General features: G+C 43.5%; 1 protein-coding gene across 1 annotated transcript; it reads left to right on the forward strand.

Annotated features, from left to right (window-relative positions):
• Nucleotides 1–4681: 4681 nt before the first annotated feature.
• LOC136473489 (uncharacterized) lies at nt 4682–6744 on the forward strand. The gene is made up of 2 exons (XM_066471131.1): nt 4682–5772; nt 5897–6744. Exons 1-2 carry the CDS (start codon nt 4817–4819, stop codon nt 6390–6392), a joined length of 1452 nt encoding a protein of 483 aa, XP_066327228.1. The 5' UTR covers nt 4682–4816; the 3' UTR covers nt 6393–6744.
• The last annotated feature ends 17948 nt before the right edge of the window (nt 6745–24692 follow it).

A 24692-nucleotide genomic window follows, 5' to 3' on the forward strand; every position in this document is an offset into this window, starting at 1 on the left:
AATTTTCTGAATTGTCTCCTTTCCCGATTTACATTCTGCTAGTCTTCCTGATTTCTTCCAAATTCAGCATTCGCCACACTTCCTTAGCGCCATGGCATTTAAAAAATAGGTGCCCACAATCTTCGTCCATACTCTGACACATTGGACAAATTGTTTCCCTTTTCACCCCCTCTTCTAGCAATATTCCTGTGTACTGCCAATCTGTTATGTGCCAAGCGCCAGATAATAAACATCCTGACTTTGTTTGGGAGTGGCAGCTTCCAGATTCTTTTCCAATCAAAAGTTTCCTTCCCTTGGCCATCTATGTTTGAAACCAACACATCTCTTGGTCTTTCGTGCTCTCTCTTCTTAACAGCCACCTCGTATGCAGATTTTACACAAAATTCCCCTTTTGGATTGAAGTGCCATGCTGGTCAGTCCTCACTGTTTTCATCTGCAGCCATCGATAAAATTATATCTGCATCCCTCTAGCAAAAGGTGTCCTTCACCAACTCTTCATCCTATGTACCAGTTACCGGGTTTATTAAATTTGCAACTTTTATGAGGAGTGATGGACCTCTTCGGTAGCAGGTCGACCGGTAACTCCCAGTGGAATCCATGGGTCCGACCATATATCCAAAGAATTTCATTTCCTACTCGCCAAAGCACCCCTTCCTTTAATAATTGTACCCCTTGCTGAATGCTTCTCCAAGTGTACGAGATTCCACCCCAGGCTGTACATTTCAATATGTTGCTGTATTGGGGAGGTGTTCAAATCGATATATGCCCACCACATGAGAATATTTCCACGACATGCCACATGTCATTTTCAAAGAACCACATAGGGGAAGTATTCAAATATTCAAACAGGAAACAAGATTACCGTAGCTGATAAGACAAACCTACTACTAATAAGAATTTATAATCATCATTGCAACAAATAAAAGGAAAGGCAAATCCAAAGATTAATACAACCTTATTGTCCCAAAGCCACCCATATTTGTGTACGAAATTTTGAAAATAAGGAATATAACCTGAACTCTCTACAAGATGCAATACAACATATGGAGATTTTCTCAACAGCTTTTCAACTCCTCTCGCTTGCGGTTTGTGTAAGCCAGCAAGGTGTGTACAGAAAAGATGATTTTAAGATTTGTTTATTTCCTAATTCATTCGCATATCCTGCCGGATATATATTGCCTAGGACTTCAACTTTGGAGCTACTCAAGTGATAGGCCAATCCTCATGTAATTGATTCACTCAAGAAGATAATTTCTTTCCATGGATGAAACCCAAGAATCTCCATGTACCCACCATAGCATCCATATTCATCATCAGAGCTCCATGTAAATTTCTCATCTTCAGAAGCTTGAAGGGGCCATTCAATTTTCTCTTTTGTTGGTGCTTCCATATCATGATCACTATTGTAACCATTATAATAGTAATTAATATCCTGCAAGGCCCAAGGTCCTTGGATTTTTGCACCATAGCATGGTATTGGATACTCAAGCTTATGCTTCAACAACCACTTAGAAAGGTCCATATCATGGATTAGTACCCACTTCATCTGACAGCCTGATTCATCAAGGTTCCAAACTTGAACTCTACATCTTCCCTTGATTGATGCACAATAAATTCCCTTAGATGACTTCCCTAGATAAATTTCTGGATAGTCTTCGACTTCAATGCCCGGTGGTGGTTTAATCACGTGATACTTATCACTCGACAAAGATATTCTGTAATATGAAATCATTGTCAGAAAAAAGATAAAAACAAAAGGATGAGAAAAACAACCTGTTGGAAAAAAAAATGACCAAGCTTAATGAGTTAGTATGTACGTACCTCATAACACAATCATTTTGACAATGTACATACAGTACTCCTCACCAGTACATAGCATTGTGTTGGTCGCTTGGCCAGTCTTGCCTCATGCCAGACACGATCCCCATGAAAGAATTACCTTCTCAAGCAAAAAACCTCTCCTCCCACTGTACAGTTGTCGATGAGAACACATCTAAGATGCATACCGATGGTGGCCACTCGGATTGTTCTATCTCATGGTCATGTGTATCTCCAGGCTTGCACATTCGACCAAAACGGGTAACTGAGACCACCTCAAACTCAAAGTCTGTCGACTCAGTCTGATTATATGCGAGGTACTCGACTTTGAAGGTACCCTTGATCTCCATGGGCAAGGTGGTCATGGGGGCAAGGGCGCCAGCCATCGAGTTGCCAGATTAAGCACATAACGATTCTTGTCGCCGTTGTCGTCGTAGCTGTCGACCAGCACAAGACCATTGTATTGGATGTCTATGTAGCCCCAAGAAAGGGAACCAGCCTTAGGCAGGTAGTCCTGCTTGCCAGGAGATGGAGGGGACGTCCGAGCGGGGCATGAAGAACTCAGAGATGTAGAAGTTGTGGAAGTTCATGAAGAACCCACCCAACGACAAGGGGAGGAGATCCGCCCGCAGCAAGCGGTGGGCGTCGACGATGGCGAGCAAAGACTTGCAAACGCACCTGGACGCGGCGAGGCCCCACGGTGGGAGGCGTCGGAGTATGTCCACTAGCACATCATTGGGCAGTAGCGCCATCAGGCTTGTCTTATTCTCTGTCGTAGCCTCGCCGTGGTCCCGGCGATCCATTGCTCTCTTGGAAATTAGGATCTTGATCTATGACGCCATACTGGAAGCAGCAAAGCAATTGAGCCGGATAGTCGGTGGCAAAGTCGAGGGTGAGGTCGCCATGGGCCAGGGCGGTGGAGGAGGAGGCGGCTGCGGCAGTGGTGGCGGCGGTTAGGGTCAGCCTTCCATGGTCGGCAGCCTTATTAGAAAGGGAAGGACCCAACGGCGGCGGCCGACCTGGCGGTGGTGGCGGTTGATGGGCGGCAAGCATGGTTGCAGTTCCGCTGTCGAGCGAGCGATGGGAGACAACCAGATGGGCGGTGCGGGTTGCGGGGGGAGGCAAAGAGCTGCCGGCAAATTCCTCGAGTAGGATTAAGGAAGGGCGGGATGGTCCAGCAAGGGTGGGCGTTGGGCGGGGAGGTCACCGACAAGGTCGCCGGCGGCCTGTGCAATGATCGAGACGGCGGGCGGGGGAGGAAGATGGGTACGGAGGGAGAGAGAGGAGGAGGACAAGAGGAGGAAGACATGTGCGCAGCTGGTGCGCAGGCGTCAGGGATTGGGGTCACGGGTGTAGCACATCATTAATGTTGTCCAAACGAGATGCAGATCAACCCTCATGCGTGATGAAGAGCCTATCAGGTATAGATTTTAGAGCAACTTCTTAAAGCTGTTGAGAGCCCTTTCTACCAAACACAATTTTTGCCAACTGCTTCTCACCTAAAACTCTAGAAATTGCGCTCTCATAAGGTAGCTGTGCGGCATGGAGCTGAAAAACGCAGCTCCCCCAACTCCCTTTGACATAGAATGGGTCCGGACCCTTTTGCCCCGGTGCAGGTGGGCCAGGCCTTGCGGGGCACAACAGCGAGAGAGCGGACGTCGACCGTGGCAAGGACGACGGCATTGGTGTGAAGGAAATAGCCGGCATGGAGGAGGGGGGAGGAGGGAGCTAGCGTGGAGGTGCGGCGCTGCCACTGGCCTGTGGCCGAGCGCTCTCCTAGGCACGGCCCCAGGCGTGACACAATGGTGGGATTGGCGCACGACGGCTGGAGGTTGAAGAAGAGATGCGGTTGGACCGTGAGTGACCAAATAAGGTAAGAAAAGAAAAGAGAAAAATTAAAAAGGTTTACAAGTGTTTTACGGGCATTTCATCCTTTTCGACTACAAGGAGATGTTGTTTTTGCCAAATGGTCCAAAAAAATAGGTTTAGCTCTACGAGTGAAGGTAAGGCACTAGCTGAAGTTAGAAAAACTACACCACTGAAGCAGAGCTATATCAAACAGGTTGGAAGTTATGATGCGCGAATACTCCAGGCGGGACTACAACATGTAGCGCTGCGAATGACCAGCCGAGCATCCATCAAGGGCTTGATAGGTAGGGTCAATCCTGGCCAACCTGGCTCGCTTGATACTGGTTTTAGATGTTTTGTTGGTTGGTGGAAGTCTTTGGACCTGGCTAGGGAGATGCACGAGGCGCTCGTCATCCTGGCTCTGCAGAAACGAGGTTGGACTCCTTTTCGCTCGAGCGTAGCTTCTGCGGTGCAGACTGTGTGCACAGGTAAGGCAAGCTTTGCGACTATATCTAACCCACAAACAAGAAACCAATCACCAGCCTAACCACACGAGCCGTGACATGTTTGGACCGGGGCTACCGGGCTAGCAGTGCCTGTGTCCGCGCCGTGACATGTTTGGACCCGATATTATTGCATAATTAAATTCCTATCTTTTTGAAGAATACTATAGTAATATACATAATTTCACTTCATATCAATGAATGTTTACCTTAGCGACGCACCTAATGTTGCATAATTTCGCTTTATATGAACATGACGATTTATGATGACCTAATGTTGCAGCCCATGCATGTCATTCTGTGTTGAAGCTCAAAGCTGAGGCTGAATTCAGTTCCAAGCTTTGCGATTGACCAGTCGTTGGGCCCAAACCGGAATATGGCATGCGCGTGATCGATCAGGAGAAGAAAACGCCACCGCTACACCTACACGCACACGGTCTTGAAAACAGACTCTGGTGAACCATGAATATCGACCGATCGTCATGTTTTCTCTGAGCGATCTTGTGCCGATATATACCTGGAATAAATCTTCTTTATACCCTACCAGAAGAACGCCGCCACCTCCCTTCCGATCCGTTCCTCACAATAAATCTCTTTTTCCGGCTCCATCGCTCCATCGGTCAATCCCCACACCCCCAAGCCCCAACATGAACTCCGATCCAAAGCCCGGAGTCGCAGATCAAGATCCAATTCCCAAGAAAGCAATGGATCGGCAGGACCAGGGCGAGGCTGCGGCGGAGGCCAAGACGGGCCCGCTGGCGCTGCTGCCCGACGACGTGCTAGCGGACGTGCTCCGCCGCCTCACGCCGCGTGGCCTCGCCGCGTCCAGGTGCGTCTGCAAGGCGTGGCTCGCCGTCGTCGACGCCCGCCGCCTGCTGCGGGCGGATCTCCTCCCCTTGACGCTGGGTGGGTTCTTCATCAATTTCTACAACTACTACATCTCGGAGTTATTCGCACCCCAGCCCGTCTCGGACGGCCCCTCCATCTCCGGCAAGCACGACTACCTGCCTGAGGCCGGATGCCTTTCCTGGGGCTACGTAGACGACCACTGCAATGGTCTTGTGCTGGTCCACAACTACCCCAACAGCGACTGGTATGGGCCTTTACCGGGCCCTGCCGATAGAAACAATTTTCGGCGAATTTGGACAAATATCCGCCGAAATTCTGAACTCTGGTGTCGCTATGTGCTTAATCCGGCCACTCGATGGCTAGCTCGCTTGCCCCCGTGCCCACCCCCGCCCATGGAGATCAAGCGCACCTTCCAATCCGAGTACCTCGCGTACGATCCGGCCGACTCGCCATACTACGAGGTGGTTTCAGTTACCCGTTTTCATTTTGTGCACAAGCCTATACATTGTTTCTATGAGAGTTCTAGGGATACACTTGACCCTGAGATAGAACAATCTGAGTGGCCACCGTTGGTATGCATCTTAAATGTGTTCTCGTCGAGAACTGGACAGTGGGAGGAAAGGTCTTTTGCTCGAGAAGGTGATTCCATAGGGACAGTGTCTGGCATGAGGTCGGACCATCCAAACGACCAACGCAATGCTGTGTACTGGCGAGGAGCGCTGTATGTACATTGTAAAACTGGGTGTGTTATGAGGTATGGAGTACTATACATGCTAACTCATTAAGCTTCGTCATTTTATTCAGTTCTAATTTTTTTTAACAGGCTGTTTTCTCGTCCTTTGGTTTTTATTTTTTTTAACAACGATTTCGTATTACAGAATATCCTTGTCGAGTGATAAGTATCACGTGATTAAACCACCACTAGGTATTGAAGTAAAGCACGGTCCTGAATTTTATCTAGGTAAGTCATCTAAGGGGGTTTATTGTGCATCAATCAAGGGATGCAGAGTTCAAGTTTGGAACCTCGTTGAATCTGGCTATCAGATGGAGTGGGTACTGAAGCATGATAGGGACATTTCTAAGTGGTTTTCGAAGCATAAGCTTGAGTATCCAAGACCATGTGCGAATTATGGTCGAAAAATCCAAGGACCTTGGGCCTCGCAGGATATTAATTACTATTATAATTGTCGCAATAGAGATCACGATATGGAAGCACCAACAGAAGAGAAAATTGGATGGTCCTCACAAGCGTCTGAAGATGAGAAACTTACATGGAGCTCTGATGATGAATGTGGATCCTGCAGTGGGTACATGGAGATTCTTGGGTTTCATCCATGCAAAGAGATTATCTTCTTGAGTGAATCAATAACATGAGGATTGGCCTATCACTTGAATAGCTCCAAGGTTGAAGTCTTAGGCAATCTATATCCAGCAGGATATGAGAAAGAATTAGGAAATGAACAGGTCTTACAATCATCTTTTCCGTACACACCCTGCTGGCTAACACAAACTGCAGACAATCGAGAATAGTTGAAAAGGAGATCTAATCTCCAGTCAATGCTGTGTATTGCACCTTGCACTCAAGTTTAGTTTCTGTTCTTTATATTTTTTTAAGTTTGAATATGGATCGCTTTGCGACAACAATAGGTTGTAATCTTCGGGTCTGCATTTACTTTCATTTTTTGCAAAGATGATGAATTATCAGTAGCTGGCTTTTATTCGTTGAAAAATGATTAAATTATCAGTAGCTGGTTGTCTTATATATATCAGCCACAGTAATCTGTATTTCTTTTTCCAGTTAGAATAAAGACGTTGGGTAGCTTTCCCATTTGAATGTTTCCCCAACGGGTAACTCTTCACTGTATATATGGTGGTGCTAGTGGTAATACTTTTTTCTCGATGATTCTTGATTGTGCCCCCTTGCTAGGGAACGTTGGGCGGATTGTTGTGCGATCACGATGGTAATGCTAATTCTTGGGCTTCATTCACTTCACGGTGCCCAATAACTTTTTACCAAAGGCATCAGCGATAGGTTGTCCTTGTGTGTTAACATTCTAACCGAACCCATGGACGAATTAGGTTTCACTGAAGTGAATGGCGCGTGAGGCCGCGAGCATTTCTCCTGCTCCCCAAGTGTCTGCCTCCCCGTGCTGCCATCCAGAAATCATGCCGCTATCCTTGCTCACCTCGAGACCACCTAGAGTCAATAGCACTATAGCAGACGCGTGCTTTGCCGAGTGTAATTGTACTCGGCAAAGAAGGCTTTGCACTCGGCAAAGAGCTGTCGGTATATCCCTTCATAGCAAATGCTTCTTTGCCGAGTGCTTTTTGTTGGGCACTCGGCAAAGGCTTTGTCGAGTGCCGGAAAAGCACTCGGCAAAATAAAAATACGAAAAAACCCAAAAATAATAGTAAAATTTTTCAAAAAAAAAAAAAATCGGAGGAGGCCGCCACCAGCTAGCGCCCGCCCGTCTTCATCGAAGTCGGTGCATTTTTTGCGCTAAATTCATGGCTAACGTGGCCAGCGGGATTCGAACTCACGACCTCTCCCTCGCGTGTCTGCTGCTCTACCACTGCACTACACTGTCACTTGTGTCTAGATTCCGTTATCTATCCCCATATATTATACTAAACCGAGAGTAAATTGCTTGTTTGAGACCCTAAACGAATTCAAATCAAAAAGTGGTCAACTACAAAGTTTCATAACTTTTCGAGATCTACAATTTTCATTTAGTAAGTTTTTCCATCAAGATCGTTTGAAAAAATTCGAAATTCAAATTTTAGAGATTTAAACATAATTTTGCATGATAAGATGATTTCAAATCAAAAGTTGTCAACTACATAGTTTCATAACTTATGGGGATCTACAATTTTCATTTAGGAAGTTTTTCCATCCGAGGTCTTTTGAAAAATTCAAATTTTAAAATTTTCAAAATCAAACGTCGTTTTTGCATGACAAGATGATTTCAAATCAAAATGTTGCCAACTACAAAATTTCATAACTTCTTAAGATCTACAAAATTTATTTTGGTCATTTGTTCATCCGACATAGTGGTAGTAACATTGTTCACAAATCTTATATATCTCTCTTCTACTTTCGTGAAACTAATATGAGAGATGTAGATTTTATGAACAACGTTATTATCGCTTTGTCAAATGAAGAAATGACCAAAATAAACTTTGTAGATCTTGAAAAGTTATACAACTTTGTAGTTGAAAAGTTTTTCATTTGAATTCATTTAGGGCCTCAAAAATTGCTTTGAAAAACTGATTTGCCGAGTGCCAAAAAAAAATGCACACAGCAAAATGCCTCTTTGCCGAGTGCCAAAACAAAAGCACTCGGCAAAATACATATTTGCCGAGTGCCAGAAAAAAAAGCACTCGGCAAAGACGCATTTTGCCGTGTGCAGAAAAATAGCACTCGGCAAAATACATATTTGTCGAGTGCCAGAAAAAAAACACTCGGCAAAGACACATTTTGCCGTGTGCCAAAAAATAACACTCGGCAAAATACATATTTGCCGAGTGCCAGAAAAAAGGCACTCGGCAAAGATGTATTTTGTCGAGTTTTTTTTTTTTTGCCGAGTGTATTTTATTTGGCACTCGGCAAAGACCGTCTTTGCCGAGTGTCCGATAAAATACACTCCGCAAAGCCTCCGGCACTCGGTAAAATGCCGGTTTCCGGTAGTGTAGAAAGCTGAGGTTGTGAGGAACATGGCGCGCGGCGAGCTCCTTTGGCTTGATCTTCATGTGTTCTGTGGCGTGAGATCGAGATCAGCCCATGCCATCCTTGGGGATAGAGTGGCGCCTGAAGAAAATGGGTTTTGGCTACGTGCTACACCACCGTCGCTGTGGACGCTGTTCCAACTGCTGTGTGCAGAGTAAGGAAAGATAGAGGTTTGGATTAAAATATTGGAAATAAAAAAATTTCTTGAACCAATATTTAGATTTGGAGAACTATCAGGTGGTATGCACACTAGCTAGCTTTATCTCATTGTAATGTTTAGACTTTTTTGAAAATACCTTTTTGCAAATAATTTTACTTATTTGCTAGATTGTATTGATTCTTGCACACCCATATTGCATTCATCGTCATAAATTTCATATAACTATCGGTTAAGTTTTTCGCTTAAGCTTAAAACTCTCATGGTCTCTCTCATCTTTTTTCTCCCACTACTACCATGTGGTTATGCAATTTCTATTAATGCCAAAGCATGCTAGCCTTTAGTTTTAGCTCAATTCCATAAGTGCCCAGGATCATTGCTTGGTCGCACAGTTGTCATGTTTTATGAGTTCTGTTCATGTCAATAGATTTTCATGGGCCTTGATCTTGACTTAATTGCATAGAGACAGGGTCAAAGGAAAGGCTCATCAGTCAATTGAACTAGAGACGTCTAGTAGCTGAGTAGCGAGCCTTGGCGCTTGAAAGTTGGCCTAATCTTTCGAGTTTCGAAGCTTGATTATAGGACATTAGTATTACAGAGCATAATGCATGTCTTACATGGGATATGTTATGGTAATAATTTACTGTGATAAACAAAAAAGTAGCTGCACGTTTAGTCACGTCACAGAACGCTGCTCATAGTATAATATACTAATTGAATGAGTAGCTCGTGTAATGTGGGTGAATTCACTGGTTTTTAGAAGTTTTCAATAGTAAAAAATGCAAGAATATATATATATGGAATGTGGTTCTATCTTTGCCCACAATTAAGTAACAAATAAAGCTCTCTTTATTTATAAAAACATCGTACTCTCTCCGTCCCCAAATAAATTAATTCCTACAATCCAGGTAAGTCAAGCTATCTTAAATTGACTAACTTTATAAGTAAGAGTAACAACATATTTATTATGACATAAAATAAGCATATTATAAAAATATATTGTATGATAAATCGACGTGCGGGCATGTGTTGTGCCTAGCCTGCGCGCAGGCGTCTTTGTCTTCACGGCACAGCCATGACCGGGTGACGGAGACACATCGTCATTGCAGCACGTTGTGCCCGTCCAGCGGTCTGCAGAGGCGCATCATCGCGTGGGGAGAAGAAAGGACGACTGTTGGTAAGAGCACGATAGTCGTGAGGTGGCGGTATCTACCGCTTGTGCCACAGAGCGAGCCAGAAACAACACCACCTTTTTAGATAGGAAAAAGTATTTTTTACCTCCCTGAACTATTGGGCGGGTTCGCTTTTCCTCCCCCAGCTCTAAAACCGGGCATTTAGACTCCCTAAACTGTTAAAACCGGACACGAAACCTCCCTGTACACGAAACCACTGTGGTTTTGCCCGTGACCGCATCCGGCGTTCGTCATTTGAGTTTTCTCCTTCCTCGCTTCATACCTGTGTCGTGCGGCGTCGGTCGGCGAGCGGAGCTGAGCGCGGCAAAGCTGAGCGCAGGCGCGCGCGGGCCGCAGGCACCAGGACCGAGCTCGAGCTCGTCGCTTGCTGGGTGAGTGAGATTTGGTATTTCGTACTCTTATGGATTCTGATTTTTGCTAAAGTAATTTGGTCGAAGGCAAGATAAAATCCAAAGTGTTTGCAGATAGCTAAAGGACATTAAGTCTGGTACATCAAATAAAGCATAATGACACATAGTCTGGTACTCAAATAAAAATCACAGCTTGGCCGAGTCCCAAGGTGGAAGGAGAAGCATTGGCACATTGCGTTTCTTTGCTGGTTCTTGAGCATGGTGTTTCTTTGCTGGTTCCTGAGCAGATGCTTGAGCAGTAGCTCTAGTCTTCACCTTTGCCTTCGCTCTAGTGTGAACCAGACCTAGAGAACTTCTGTGAGGCTACAAAGATAGAAAATGTGCACATGTGAACATATTGACAATTGGTGTGTAAACTTATCAAACATTACTAACAAGTGTATTACCTGTTGCCTAATTGTAGTCGTTCCATCTGAACTTTCGGATCTGTGAGTCAAGGCTGTGTAACTCTTTCTTTTCCTTGCATTACTATCTTGCTGGGTAGATGGCACACGCACTGAGACATTTGTATTTTGAGATGCACGAGGGACAACAGGTTGATTAAAATGAGCAGGACCTGATTGAGCAGACTGTGCACCACCTGATTGAGCAGAGTCAGTCCTCCTTCCACAAGTGGAAGCATTGTGTCCAGTGCCTTTACATTTTCCGCACCTAATCACAGTGCCTACCCTAGACATTTTTGTTGCTTTGGGCTTCTCAGTTGGTTCTCTTGTCCTCTCTTTCTTAGGTCGCCCAGGCATTTTAATATAACCTGGTGCCCACAGCCATGATTTCCTTTACGCTGTGGTTGTAGTTGTTATTTATAACTCTCACCAAAAGCTTTTATAAATGAAAGTATTATAATATGTTGTCATAGTTTATATATTAATGCTTCATCATTTCATGAATAGATATTTATTTCCGCTGTAATTCTAATCACATTACATTAAATTATTCATAACTCTGATAATATAATTACATTCCGTTGTTATAGTAATAAATATTATACTCTGATGTTGTACTAAAAGCGATGTAAGAAATGGTTAAGAATGATGTAAGCTTTATTCTCTCATTTGTGATCCTAATGGCGAAAATATGGATTTTTGGGTTCTCCCCTGGGGTGTGCCCGACGGAACTGAGTAATTTAGTGTTCTCCTTTGGGTGCTTAGTGTCTAATGGAAGACGAGCACTCCTGGGAGACATTAGATTAGGTAGTTCTGCCACAGTCCTCTTGTAGCTTAACTCCTAAAAATATAGAATGGAGGGGGTTGAGTACATAAAGTACTAAGCAAGCCCTAAACTTTGGGTGGAGGAGAGGTGGAAGGGGAAGGCTATATGTGGAGGTGGTTATGGTGGTTGAGGTGAAACTAGTAGGGTGAAGTAGTTATAATTATAGGTTGGACCCTAGCAGAGTATTACCATTTTCACCAGTTCCCATTGTTCATTATAATTACCAAATTAGTAAAATACATCTTACCAGATTATCACAGTCGTAGAAGTCTAATCATAGTATCCCATCCTAGCATCTGCCTATTCTAAGGACGTGGTTATTCGAATAGATTCAATAAAACTCTATAGAGGTGTACAAATTTCCCCACATGATAGACACTGCTCCAAACCATGCGTGGTGGCAAGAACAGGCCTAACAAGATCTCGTACCCGAATGTTCGCCTCCTCTTATTTCCATATAACTCTACCACGACTTCTCAGGTGTTGGAAACACAAAACCAGGAAGATACCAAATCTCCCCTAACGTGATGATACCAAAACATCACAAAAGAAAACATGGCTCGAACACGGCCAAGAAAATCAAGGGCTCAAACACGGCCATAAACCAAAAGCTTAATGTGGAAGATCACATAGCATCTACGCCAACCAGACCATGGAGGAAAACCTATCCCCCATGTCGGCTCCTGATATTCCGCTACCTACACCGGCCTTCTAGTAGAAATTATACTTCAATCTATCGGGGTGTGAGATCAAGTCTACCCATATAGACATGTGGTTGTACGTAATATCTCACTAGGTGAGAGGGACTACGAACCGGTCCTTATGTGACTGAGGCGAGTATCTCCCATAGGAATCCTCTCCAGGCATTCCTGCAAAGGTAATTTACCTCCATAAATTACCCCCACTCGGCCCATGTCGGGGTTTAGTCCAATTTTACCAGTTTTAAGTTCCATAATTATTATCATCAAGTTCATGATATTCTTATCATATCAAGGTAACCATTACCTTATCATATTATCATAATCATAGTTCATTAGTTCATAAGGGGTTTCAAGTTATATAAGTTGGGTTATTATTTGGTGGAGATCGGTAGTGGAAGGTTTATGGTGGAGGCTAGCAATATGTGGTGGTGGTGGAAGGGAGGTGGTTATGGGGATGGCATGTAAGGTAGAGAGATAGAGATAGGTGGGTGTTAGGACTTGCCTCCATTTGCTGATGACTATATCCTTCTCTGATTCCTGTGTCTCCAGTTCCTGTCTTCTAGACTCCATCAAGCTCTCTCACGTCTTCTACCCTACGCGGTCTAGCATTGACAAGCAAGAAACACAAACCAGGAAAATAACAAGCAAGGCATGTAAAACAAGCATAAGCAATCAACGATCCAAGATGGGTTGGTCTTATTGGGTGATGGGTTGTTATCTAAGGTTATCACTATTACATCAATCTGAAGTAAGGTTTGGATGGAGGTATTCCATCCAGAAGGTAGGGTTTCTAAGGGTTAGGTTAAGGTGGGCGGTTGGTTTGATGGAAAACCAGACCACATTATTAGGGTTCACTATTATGTGAACCTAAAAGAGAAAGCCTGACCAAGTCATCATAGATGACTCATCTGACTGACCCCTACAGGTCCACCGGGTTAGTCGCACATTGTTGGTATTTATTAACGCAAATAGAATATAAAGGATTCCGTAAGCGCACAGAATATCATTATAGCATTTTACTGGAAGTACTCCAGGTATCATTATTTATATTTTACCATAGGGAAACAATGGAATAAAGATTTATTGGGTAACAAAGGAGTATCTGTTAACATACCAACATAGCTAGAGCAGGGGATAAATGCAATGATAGGAGTAATGCTTATTGACACTCAGGGGATAAATCTATAAGATAATGTAAACTAGTCAACTTGGGAGAACAACGGGTGAGGTAGATTCCTATGATATTCTTATTACAGGATCAAAGTATATATATACCCGACTATAGCTAAGACTAACTCTACTCTTGTGCACTTTGGGATGTCGCTTAGACAGTAGAGCACCCATAAAAGATAACTCTACTAACGCGACTACGGTCCTACAATTTAAGAATATGCTCAATTCGGTGTGGACTACAAAGGATAGACGGGGTTGTCACTTCTCGCTGCTACCACACAACCAGGGAACAGGGTGTACTCACAGGCAAAGCATCGTATAAGCACCATTCTTACATGAGGCTTGGCTACTTAGCCTAACCGGTAAACTAGCAAGCTAAGCGCTCTATAAACCTGCACACAAAAGTATTGATAACTTTTAACTAAGCAAGATATATATTCAAAGTAAGCATAGCCACATAGATAGGAATATGATAAATTGATAATAAGTCTTACAAGATGTAGAAGTAAAGATACAATGCTTTGCCAATCCTCCAAGACTAGATCCGAAACTTGAGCATGAGCCCAACTCGACCCTCACTCTCGAGCTACTAATCTACTACATTGAAAAGTTCTAGACCTAATCCTCCCGGTGTGTGTTGATCCGAATGAGAGATATGAATTAGGGTTTCCAGGATCTGCCTCAGGGAGGAGGGTAGGGGCTGCTTTTATGAGGGGCACCAGGCACCCTCCTCCTCTGAATAGCCTCATTAGCACTAAACTTTCCACTATATCTCATTAAAATGCACATAGGCCTTAATGGGCCAAATTCTGAATTGGGCCCAATCAATCCCGCAGCTCATGATGTGGAGTTTTTCTTTTATTTGTGAAATTTATATTTTTTCATTTCGAGCTCCAAATATAGCAAATAATAATATATCTGTTTTGATCAGCTCGACGAGCTCTTTGCAATGGTGCACTCTAATTCATTATTTGAGATAGTTTTGTTCTATGAAAAAATAAAATATCCTGCGAGACAAGTGATAGCACCAAAACTCGTGGAACTTGTTAGAATCAAACCCTATAACTATGTTTGGTGATGAAATTAAGCATATTTGCAGGTTATGTTGATGGTTTATAATTGACATTAACAACCGTCAACAAGTTCCCCCAAGCTTAACCTTTTCCAGTCCCTGAGCAAAGCTAAACTCAACAATGAATCAGGAGTTGCTACAATATTTTCACGCCTCAAAAGTACACATGCGTTCAATCAAAAATTCTCCTCTGGATTAGAATAAACTGATCTGACTTTCAAACTTACCCATATTACCTTCAACCATGGGCTTCTTAGCCTTCACTTGAGCAATTGAAAGACAGAACGATCAAGTCAAGCACTGTGTCTCAAGTTCTTTGCTCAACCATTGTTCTGGAGTTTTTATAAGTTTTCAAAATAAAACTTAAAGATTCTATTGTATGATACTCTCAAGTCTCTCAATATATGTGGTATTTGTGGATCCTCACCAAGGCAATAAAGATGTTATACTTTTTTCTCTTCCTACAACTAAAGCTTATGTGGAGTTCATAGGTAGGGAGAAAGTTAGAGCATACTTGCAATGCATATATTGTAAAGTCAAACAACGGATCCAAAGAGAGTTAAGTCATACAATCAAATCAAGATGTGCATGTGTGTGGATATATGGTGGATATATATATGTGGTAGCTAGCCTAATTCTACTATGCTCCTTGAAAACTTATCTCTCTTTTGAAACTAAGAAACATTTGCTAGAGAATAGGGGCTATCTTATTCATCTTCTCTTTTTTTCAGACGGGCATCTAAGTACCCATTGTTTTAAATATCTCGGACACTTTTGTATCAATTTTTTCTCATCATCATTTTTTTCTTTTCACTCTCTTTTTTTCTTATGAATAACATTTGCATAACCCATGCCTCTTTTCCGCAATAAAACTTTGAGAGATATCAACAAGAACTTGGAGCATTTATTTTGAGCAAAAACCTAACAAGCATACTTTTGTGTTCACCCCTAGTGTAGGAGTAAAACATTTTTGGGTGGATCTAAATGGAAAGCATGTTTTAGTGGCAACCCCCAGAGTAGGAGTACTGCATATATGTGGGTGGTGTGATGTAGACTAGGCCTGATCTTCCGAAAGGTATGATAGCGTCGATTGGTGGAGACTCGACGTTCATGATCCAGGCTTCGAACCAAGATTGATTCAGACACCCACAACCATTACACCACTACTCCGTTGGTTATCAACCATGCGAACGCGATTGACCTCGCCGAGAAGGCTTTCCTGCAAGTGAATCGAGAACACAAGCAAGAACGGGATGAACGCAATCTGAAATTGCAAATAAATATGAGGCTTATGATAATGAGAAGGAGTTCAAGTCTTTATTCGAAAGGACTAATCACCACAAGCGAACAAGATCAAGAAGTGGGGACCTGGTTCACAGCAAGCAGCCTTGGCGGCATAATTGCAGCAAAACGATATCTGTTTCATGAGAAAATCAAGAACTAAACAAAACCCAAACCCTAAGGAGAGCGATGGCTTGTATTTATAGAGTCTTGGGCATCACCCCCCTGGACGCGCCCCCTAATGGGCTCAAACATGATACATGGTCCAACAGACCAAAAGACGGTGTCGCAGCACTCTGATAGATTCTGGACGCTGACTTGTTTCGACGATTCCTGTTGATTCCGAAGGGATTTTGACGTGAGACCAATTGGGTTGGCTTCCTTATCCAATTAGCTTTCCATCCATATGTGCATCATCAAAAATGGAATCTAGATGTGTCCTGGGTGATCAGTTTAAGGTAGACTGGTCCTGGAGGCCGAGATGGACTCGAACTTGATTTGGGCCTCCACCTTGGTGACTCGAACCGGATGAGCTTCGAGCCTCCTTCATGCTTAGGACACCCACGCTGATCTCCTTGGTCTCCATATGGTTCTCCAAGCATGGTCATATGTATGGAGGTCATGTCCTCATCATCCTCCCTTTCTTGACGAAAAGTCATCCTCGGCGTCGATTTTGTTTGAAGTCGATCCTACACAACATGAGGACAAACGAGGTTTCCAAAATAATGGGAATGGACAATGTTGTGAGAAAGAATATGACCACATGTCTAGGTTTGTAGCATGTCTTGTCCTATAGACATGTAGTCTGCTCGATTGACATACACACGATCTTTGCCAATACTATCCTGTAAAAGAATAGTACTAACAAGAAATATATGCTCCCTTTCTTTGGATTCCACTTGTGTTCGAAAAGCAAAACTAGAGGAATATGGCATAACAACCGTGTTGATTTACTGTCCTCTAGTTGATCATTAATTTGCACAACAAAAGGAGAATTCAGATTTGTACAAATGTAAACTTGTTGTATCAAATATTGCCCTTGGTTGTTATATTTACCAAAAACATGATATGTATGTCTAGAGAACCATGGCAAATCAGCATATGCATAAAGTTTCTCCTGTAAAGAACTAAGATTACACGGAACATCAAATTCAATGCAACCCAAAATATTTAAAGAAGACAACAATTTCAGCTCATCAACTTTACTAGCATTATGAATAACAATTCTATTTTCAGCACAAGTTCTCATTTTCAGCACATATATAGCGTGATCATTCTTCAATGATTGCATGGGTATAACATAAATATCATCATGCAAGTCATCTTCATCACAAGAAACATCAAGCAAATTATCTTGTGACAAAGGTAAATCAAACGAATGCTCCACTAAAATTTGCTCTATCATAGCAAGATTGGTGGAAAAATTCAGTACATCAAGAGAACTCCCACCTGCTGTGAGTTTAGCATTATGGGCATTACCTTTGCTCTCATGTTCAACAGGGGTAATAGTTGATGGTTCTGAATTTTCATATGAGGCTGTGAGCTTCTCATTTTCTATCACGTCATCCTCGCTCTTTTCTATATTGTCATGTAAAAGGTTAGGCATAGCAGGAGGAATAACAATAGACTCTTCCTCTAAATGGTGCACCTCATCATATGAAGTCAAAACAGGAGGTGGATTAACAAAGGTTTCTTGTATAAGAAGTTTCATATCATTCCAAGTTTGAGGCTTATCAGAAGGATCTAAAGACTCCCACCAAGATAAAGTAGAATGTCGCAAAACACTAACTGCATTTTTTACCTTCCTCCTTGGACACATAAAGCGAGTAGCAAATATGTTATCGATGGCAATTTCCCACTCTATGTACTCATCAGCACCTATACCATCATAAGTCAGTGGATACGAACAACCTATAGAAGATAGTAAAAGACAATACAAAAGTATTATCCCTACCAACTACTTAGGTTGTGGACAAGGAAAAATAAGGCACTCAACTCTCAAGCGTCTTACCACGGTCTTACAAGTGTTCTTACCAAAGCAACAGGTGGTGCAATCGGTCGGTGACTATGATACCATTGTAGCTTGAGTGTAATAGTTGCAAGGCGAACCTGTACTTGATTAAAAGAAAGTGGAGCTTGGACAAACACAATATAGTAGCAAGGAATAGTAAAATTCGCAACTGAATAGCAAAGCTGAATAAGTATCTCAAGTACTTGTCTTAGTTGTTGGCCTATTCATGTTCCAAGTACCAGATGTATCAAGTGATGTGAACAGCAAGAATATGATTAGGAACAAGGTAGAAATCAGCACACGTAAACACAGCTCAAATGACGCTCTCTATGTGCCCCTCTAGATATTGTTCCTCTTTTGCCCCTCTCTTATTTCTATTTTTTGGGTTGTCGTTGTTTTTTTGAGAAATTTTGACTTTTTATTTTTATTTTTTGATATTTTTTCATCACTTAGGAGCACAAAAGAAGTAACCATAAAAAATATGAGCTTAAACAAGTGAAAGACGTGGCCTGTGGAATTTTTAGAAGACGTGCTCGAAATCGACAAAAACCTTGTGACCACGAAAAGATGATCTTATGACCACTTTTTGACTAAAATAAAAATCTCTAACCCAGCAAAGTTGGGGATGGATGGATCCAAAAAAAATTCTGATCAATTTTGATATATGGAACGTCGAAATCCAAGTTCGTATGCGAAAACTAGACCAGTTTTACGAACGCACTCCGAATTAGAGGGCAAAACGGGAATAATAAGCGCAAAATTGGTCACGACAGCAAGGATTTGATGGAAACAGTGAAGACAAATGTAGGAAATTAGATGGCGTGGATTAGGGTTTGTTGGATACAAAGGAAACTCAACAAGACTTGGAGATGTTCACAGATTATGATGAAAAACAAAGTGGAAAACATAAACTGGACTAAAAAATGATCTAAAACCAACAACAAGAACTTGACCTAGGACACAAACTCAACAACACGAAATAGAGACAAAATTGCACGGCACAATGAGGCTGTAGGATAGGGAATATATGATGATGTATATTTTTTTTGCTTTTTGTGGATTATAGGTAATGCAGAAACAGTAACAATCTAAAGCGAGAAACAAAGTTATACCTAACGGGCAACCAGGTCTCTGATACCACTTGATGTAGACTAGGTTCGATCTTTCAAAAGGTACGATAGCGTCGATTGGTGGAGACTCGATGTTCACGATCTAGGCTTTGAACTAAGACTGATTCGGACCCCCATAACTGTTACACCACTGCTTCATTGGTTATCAACCACGCGAATGCGATTGACCTCGCCGAGAAGGCTTTCCTACAAGCGAATCGAGAACACAAGCAAGAACGGGATGAACGTAATCTAAAATTGCAAATAAATATGAGGCTTATGATAACAAGGAGTTCAAGTCTTTATTCAAAAGGACTAATCACCATAGGCGAACAAGATCAAGAACTGGGGCCCTGGTTCACAGCAAGCAGCCTTGGCGGCACAGTTGTAGCAAAACGATGTCTTTTTCACGAGGAAGTTAAGAACTAAACAAAACCCAAACCCTAAGAAGAGCAACGGCTGGTATTTATAGAGTCTTGGGTGTCACCCCCCTGGACGCGCCCCCTAATGGGCTAAAACACGATACACGGTACAATAGACCAAAAGACGGTGTCGCAGCACCCTGATAGATTCTGGACACTAACTTGTTTCGACGATTCTTGTTGATTCCAAAGGGATTTTGATGTGAGATCAATTGGGTTGGTTTCCTTATGCAATTAGCTTTCCATCCATATGTGGATCATCGAGAACAGAGTCCGGATGCATCCTGGGTGATTAGTTTAAGGCAGACTGGTCTTGGAGGCCAAGATGGACTCGAACTTGATTTGGGCCTCCACCTTGGTGACTTGAACCGGATGAGCTTCGGGCCTCCTTCATGCTTAGGACACCCACGCTGATCTTCTTGGTCTCTATATGGTTCTCCAAGCATGGTCATGTGTATGGAGGTCATGTCCTCATCATCGGTGGTGTGTACGTGATCTTTATTTTAAGAGCATGACAAACCTCTCATAAGGGTTAACAAAGCTTGACAAAACTCAATGCAAAACAAGCATCATATATGTGGAAGTTTTCCTAGCCTAAATATATAGCATGTATGGCTCTGGTGGGAATTCAAGCTTTGTCATACAAGAACTCATCATGTAACATTTTTATGTTTATCAAAAGATAATCTCCAGAACTTAAGTGTCATTTGGAACAAGATAAATAGTAGCTTAGACCTTCTCATATCATATTCGTCAATTACCTAGACTTAGATCAAGCATATGCTACCCACGAGTTTCAAGTTCAGAGTAAATCCTTATATCAAAACAGTTAGTATCCAAAACTCGGGAGAATTCAAGGCTAAAAACTAGGTACTTGAAAGGAATTACAACAGAGCAACTATTCATCATTTCCATTTAAGAGATTATTCTGAGTCCTTTTTATTTTATTCAGCTCTTAAAAACAAATTAAAGCAAACTAGACACATTATAACTATATTTCTACAAAGATAACTTTTTATTTTGTTTTTAGTTATTCATCTTTTTTTCTAATATATATATAAAGCAAACTAAGAATAATAAAAGGAAAAGAAATACTTACTAGATACACGGGGGATGCCTTCTCTCCCAAGCTGGTTGTTGTCGTGGTTGCTCAACGAGGTGGTCGAATGAAAGTGCGGTAAAGCTTACAAATAATCTGGTTCAACACTCTCGCACAAAGCACATAGATATCCGCCATCACTTTCTTAGAGATTATGTTGCAAAGAATGATATATCACTAGAAGGTATAATGACCGAGGATCAATTAGCGGATATCTTCACTAAACCGCTAGATGAGGCAACATTTTGTAGATTGCGGAATGAACTCAATGTGCTTGATTTTAGTAACTTCACTAAAAAATGAGCTTGTGTTGTCCCTTGCATTGCATTGTAATATACAACATGTTTAATGTTTTGTAATGCATATAGGGCTTGTCTAACATGGTTAAGATAACCACCAAAAAGCATGTGAAGAAGCTTAACCTTGGATTAAACTTGACAAGTAACTAGATTTACTTTTAAGTATTGCATTGCATATGCATGAATGTTGTTTTGTCGTTTGTCTTCAAATTGCCCTCTTATTGCCTATTTTCTTAAAAAGAATTATAGACTAAGGCAAAATATTTTGAAAAACTTGAGGGTTTGAGAGAGGTCACTCACATCAGTCCCAATTGGTGTTTATTTGGATCTTATTCAAGTTGGGACTTGATTGGGAACAGACAGCACGAAGAACTTTGAAGATTTGCTGGAAAAAGAGTGACCGAACACTGCACCGGACTCTGAAGTCCAGCGTCCGATTAGTTCATAGGAGGTGAACTTGCTGCGAAGGAGTGACTAGACTCTGCCTTTCAATGTCCGGTCAGAAGGCATTTCAGTGTCTGATCATGTGGAGAAGACGGAGGCTGTATTGACCAGACTCTGGCTACGTCCGGTCAGTGTCCACCGGACACGTCCGGTCAATAGGAATCGTGCAGATTGCAAACTCTTTCTCCGTTTCCTATTCAATCCCACGGGGGACCCCTTTATAATCGTCGAGCCATGACCCTTGCCCCGCATCAGCGTCGTAGCCGTGCCCAACCCACCGACATCACCGCCTCTCCGTGAGTTCGTTGTGCCTACATCGCCTGCTCCCGCACCAGTGAGCCGCCGCATTGCGCCTCCCAGCCATTCCACACGCCATCGTGCTCTGCCTGCCCGCAGTCATGCCACTACACCCTACGCATATCGAGCCTACACCGAGCTATCATGCCCACGTCGAGCCGTCGTGCCGCCGTTCTCATGCACCACCGCAGCGCCACAGTGCCCCCTCCCTATGCTAGCCACCACCTAGCGCCAACCCTAGCTGCAGTGCCAACTGATCCATCACCGGAGAGCCTCCAGTGCCCACTCTGAACCCTTGCCGTCGATTCACTATGCATCGCGTAACCCTAGCCGATCCGGTGGTTCCCCATTCGTACCTCTTCTCGTAGATTCGCTGGTTCGTCAGGTAGCAAGCCCGTATTTCAATTTCATACATAATTGCTTGCTCTATTAGGGTTTTGTATCTCTAGATGAATAATTGAAATTATTTATATATCTTATATATTCCATCGTGTAGTGAGTCGGTGCCGTTGAGGTGTCAGTGGCAGTTGTCAGTTAACTCGGGGCCAAGCTCACGAGTACGGATCGAGGCCAAGCCCCAAAAGTGTTAGCGGTAGTTGATCTTTGTTAGAGGCAGCAGTCCTTATCAGATGGCTCGTGTTAAGAATGCCGGAGGTGGTCCAGGTGATGAGGATCCGAGGCATCCACCTTGCTTGCCTATAGATCCAAAAGGCAAGGTAACAAAGAAGACTGCAACAAAGAAGCACAAGTACCCAGATGCAGAGACAGTAAGAGCCGCCGCAGTTGTAGAGGCCGTAGAGCGTGCTGAGAGAGGAGGTGCTCACAGTGGAGTTCGAATCGTAGATTAGCTTTCACTAGAAGCAAGGGCCACACTTGAGCGAGTTGAGTGCCTTCATGGTGGTCCAGCTAGGACTCTCATGATTAGAGGACGACGTGTTGCCATTGATGAGGGTCAGCCTCAGGGGGAGTCACTATAGCAGCCACAGGCAGCAAAGCAGACTCAGGAGGCACAACCAACATAGCAGACTCAGGAGGATGAGTAGGCCGAGTAGGCCAAGGAGACAGAGCTGGCACATCAGCCACAGTTACACCGCTCTAGTCGTACCTGTGCTCTAGTTACACCGAGGCCAGACACTCAATGGAGGGGTTCTCATCCCTCGCCTACACCATAGGGTCTGCCTCCAGTGACCCATCTTGACCTAAGGGCCACCATGGCCAAGCAGGTGTAGCAGCTAAGGTTTGTGGACTTTGAGGTGTGGTTTCCACCTAGGAGGGATGAGAGAGCATCAGAGGGATTCTATACACCCTTGTAGGAGGATTTCTATAATGTCTATCTTAACAGTGGAGCAGTATTTAGATCACAAAGGGTATGCAACATTGAGTCTATAGTTACAGCAGCTAGAGAGCACATTTGCCCCTACCTTGCATATCTACTGGGGCTGACAGACTTGATTGGACGGACCAGATTATCTGTTCCATCTTGGGTTCGTTAGTTCTATGCTTCTCTCTGAATTGACTCGCAGCATAACTATATTCACTTTGCATTCAGAGGCAGAGACTACCGGCTGATGAGCACTAGGGTTAGGGAGATACTTAGGCATCAGGAGTAGCTTGTTAGATTACATGAGGTTTGATATGGACAAACTGTGCCCCCAAACGCCCTCATGGTGGTATGGTGCCCCCTACGGACTTGGTTCATCACTGCTTCATAGAGCCCTTTGGCGAGGGGTCACGCAGGAACCCCAGTGATCTTACTTCTACTACTCGCGTGCTTGAGGCTATCATGAGGAGGACATTGCTTCCGAGGATGGGGTATCATGAGGGCTTGACTCGCATACAGTTGTGACTTATCAACTCTCTGATACAGCAGACAGTATTTGACATCTAGGATCTTCTTCTGTCAGAGATGGAGGACACTATTGTAGAGGGCTTCAGAGGTCGTAGGCAGCTGCCATATGCCCACTGGATCACTTTTCTTATTCATAGGATAGTTACTGTGAGGCCACTAGAGATGCTTGCTGAGTACAGTGGTGCTATGATGGAATTCCCTGCATACAACATGACTCAGATGATCCATCACAGCATACCACAGGCACCTAGCCAGCCGCGCCGTCATCCCAATGAGCCAAAGTCTATAGCCCAGCAGGATGATATTATCAGGGGTATTGCAGCTACAGAGGAGGAGCAGCTTGCTCAGTAGGAGGGGATGGTCGTGAGCGACCCCAGTGACAGTTCTGATGATTACTACCAGCCCATTCTTCAGATGCCTACATGTCGACATGATCATGAGGCTGGTAGCTCCAATTCAGCTCCACCTGCACTACAAACAGACCCTGCTCTTCTTGCTATACTTGAGCGAATGAGGCAGGACTAGGCATGACAGGCTCAGGAGACCGCTGCTACATTCACACAGTTTTAGATTCAGCAAGACGAGTTCCAGAGATAGCAGCAAGCCATCCAGCAGCAGCAGTAGGCCATACAGCAGTAGCAACAGGCCATGCATCAGTAGCAGTAGATCCTCATGCAGCAGCAGCTACTTGGGTTCATGCAGCATGTAGTGACAGCGATTGGGGCTCCACCGCCATAGTCTTCGCCCCAGCTTGGTTAGCCTGCCACCACTTCAATGACTCCAGCATTACAGCCAAGTGGGCTTCAGAGTCAGGGACAGCCACTAGCACAGTTTGCTTCACCCATAGAGTAGGTGTCCCAGTATTTTGCTTTGCCAGTGATAGCCCCATAGTTCACACCTCTTCAGATGGGCTTCACACCGGCTGAGACGTCCTCATTGCTAGTGCAAGAGACTACAGTATCTAGGAGCCTTGGTGCCTCATTCAGTGAGTTGATAGGGTAGCCTGCTCCTCCATACCTGCATGTTCTAATACCTTCTATAGCTGCACCTATCACAGCAACTACAGAGACGCTCCCTTCCTCAGTGGCATCATCCAAGCCGACTGCTTTAGTCATACCAGCACAACCTATATTAGCTCTAGTTCCCAATCCAACTCAGACTGCTTTAGCATCACTTCCAGCTACAGAGGGTTAGATAGCTCAGAGCTCAGGATCAGATGAT

The sequence above is a fragment of the Miscanthus floridulus genome, chromosome 1 (genome assembly GCF_019320115.1).
Source record: "Miscanthus floridulus cultivar M001 chromosome 1, ASM1932011v1, whole genome shotgun sequence".
NCBI classification, from domain to species: Eukaryota; Viridiplantae; Streptophyta; class Magnoliopsida; order Poales; family Poaceae; genus Miscanthus; species Miscanthus floridulus.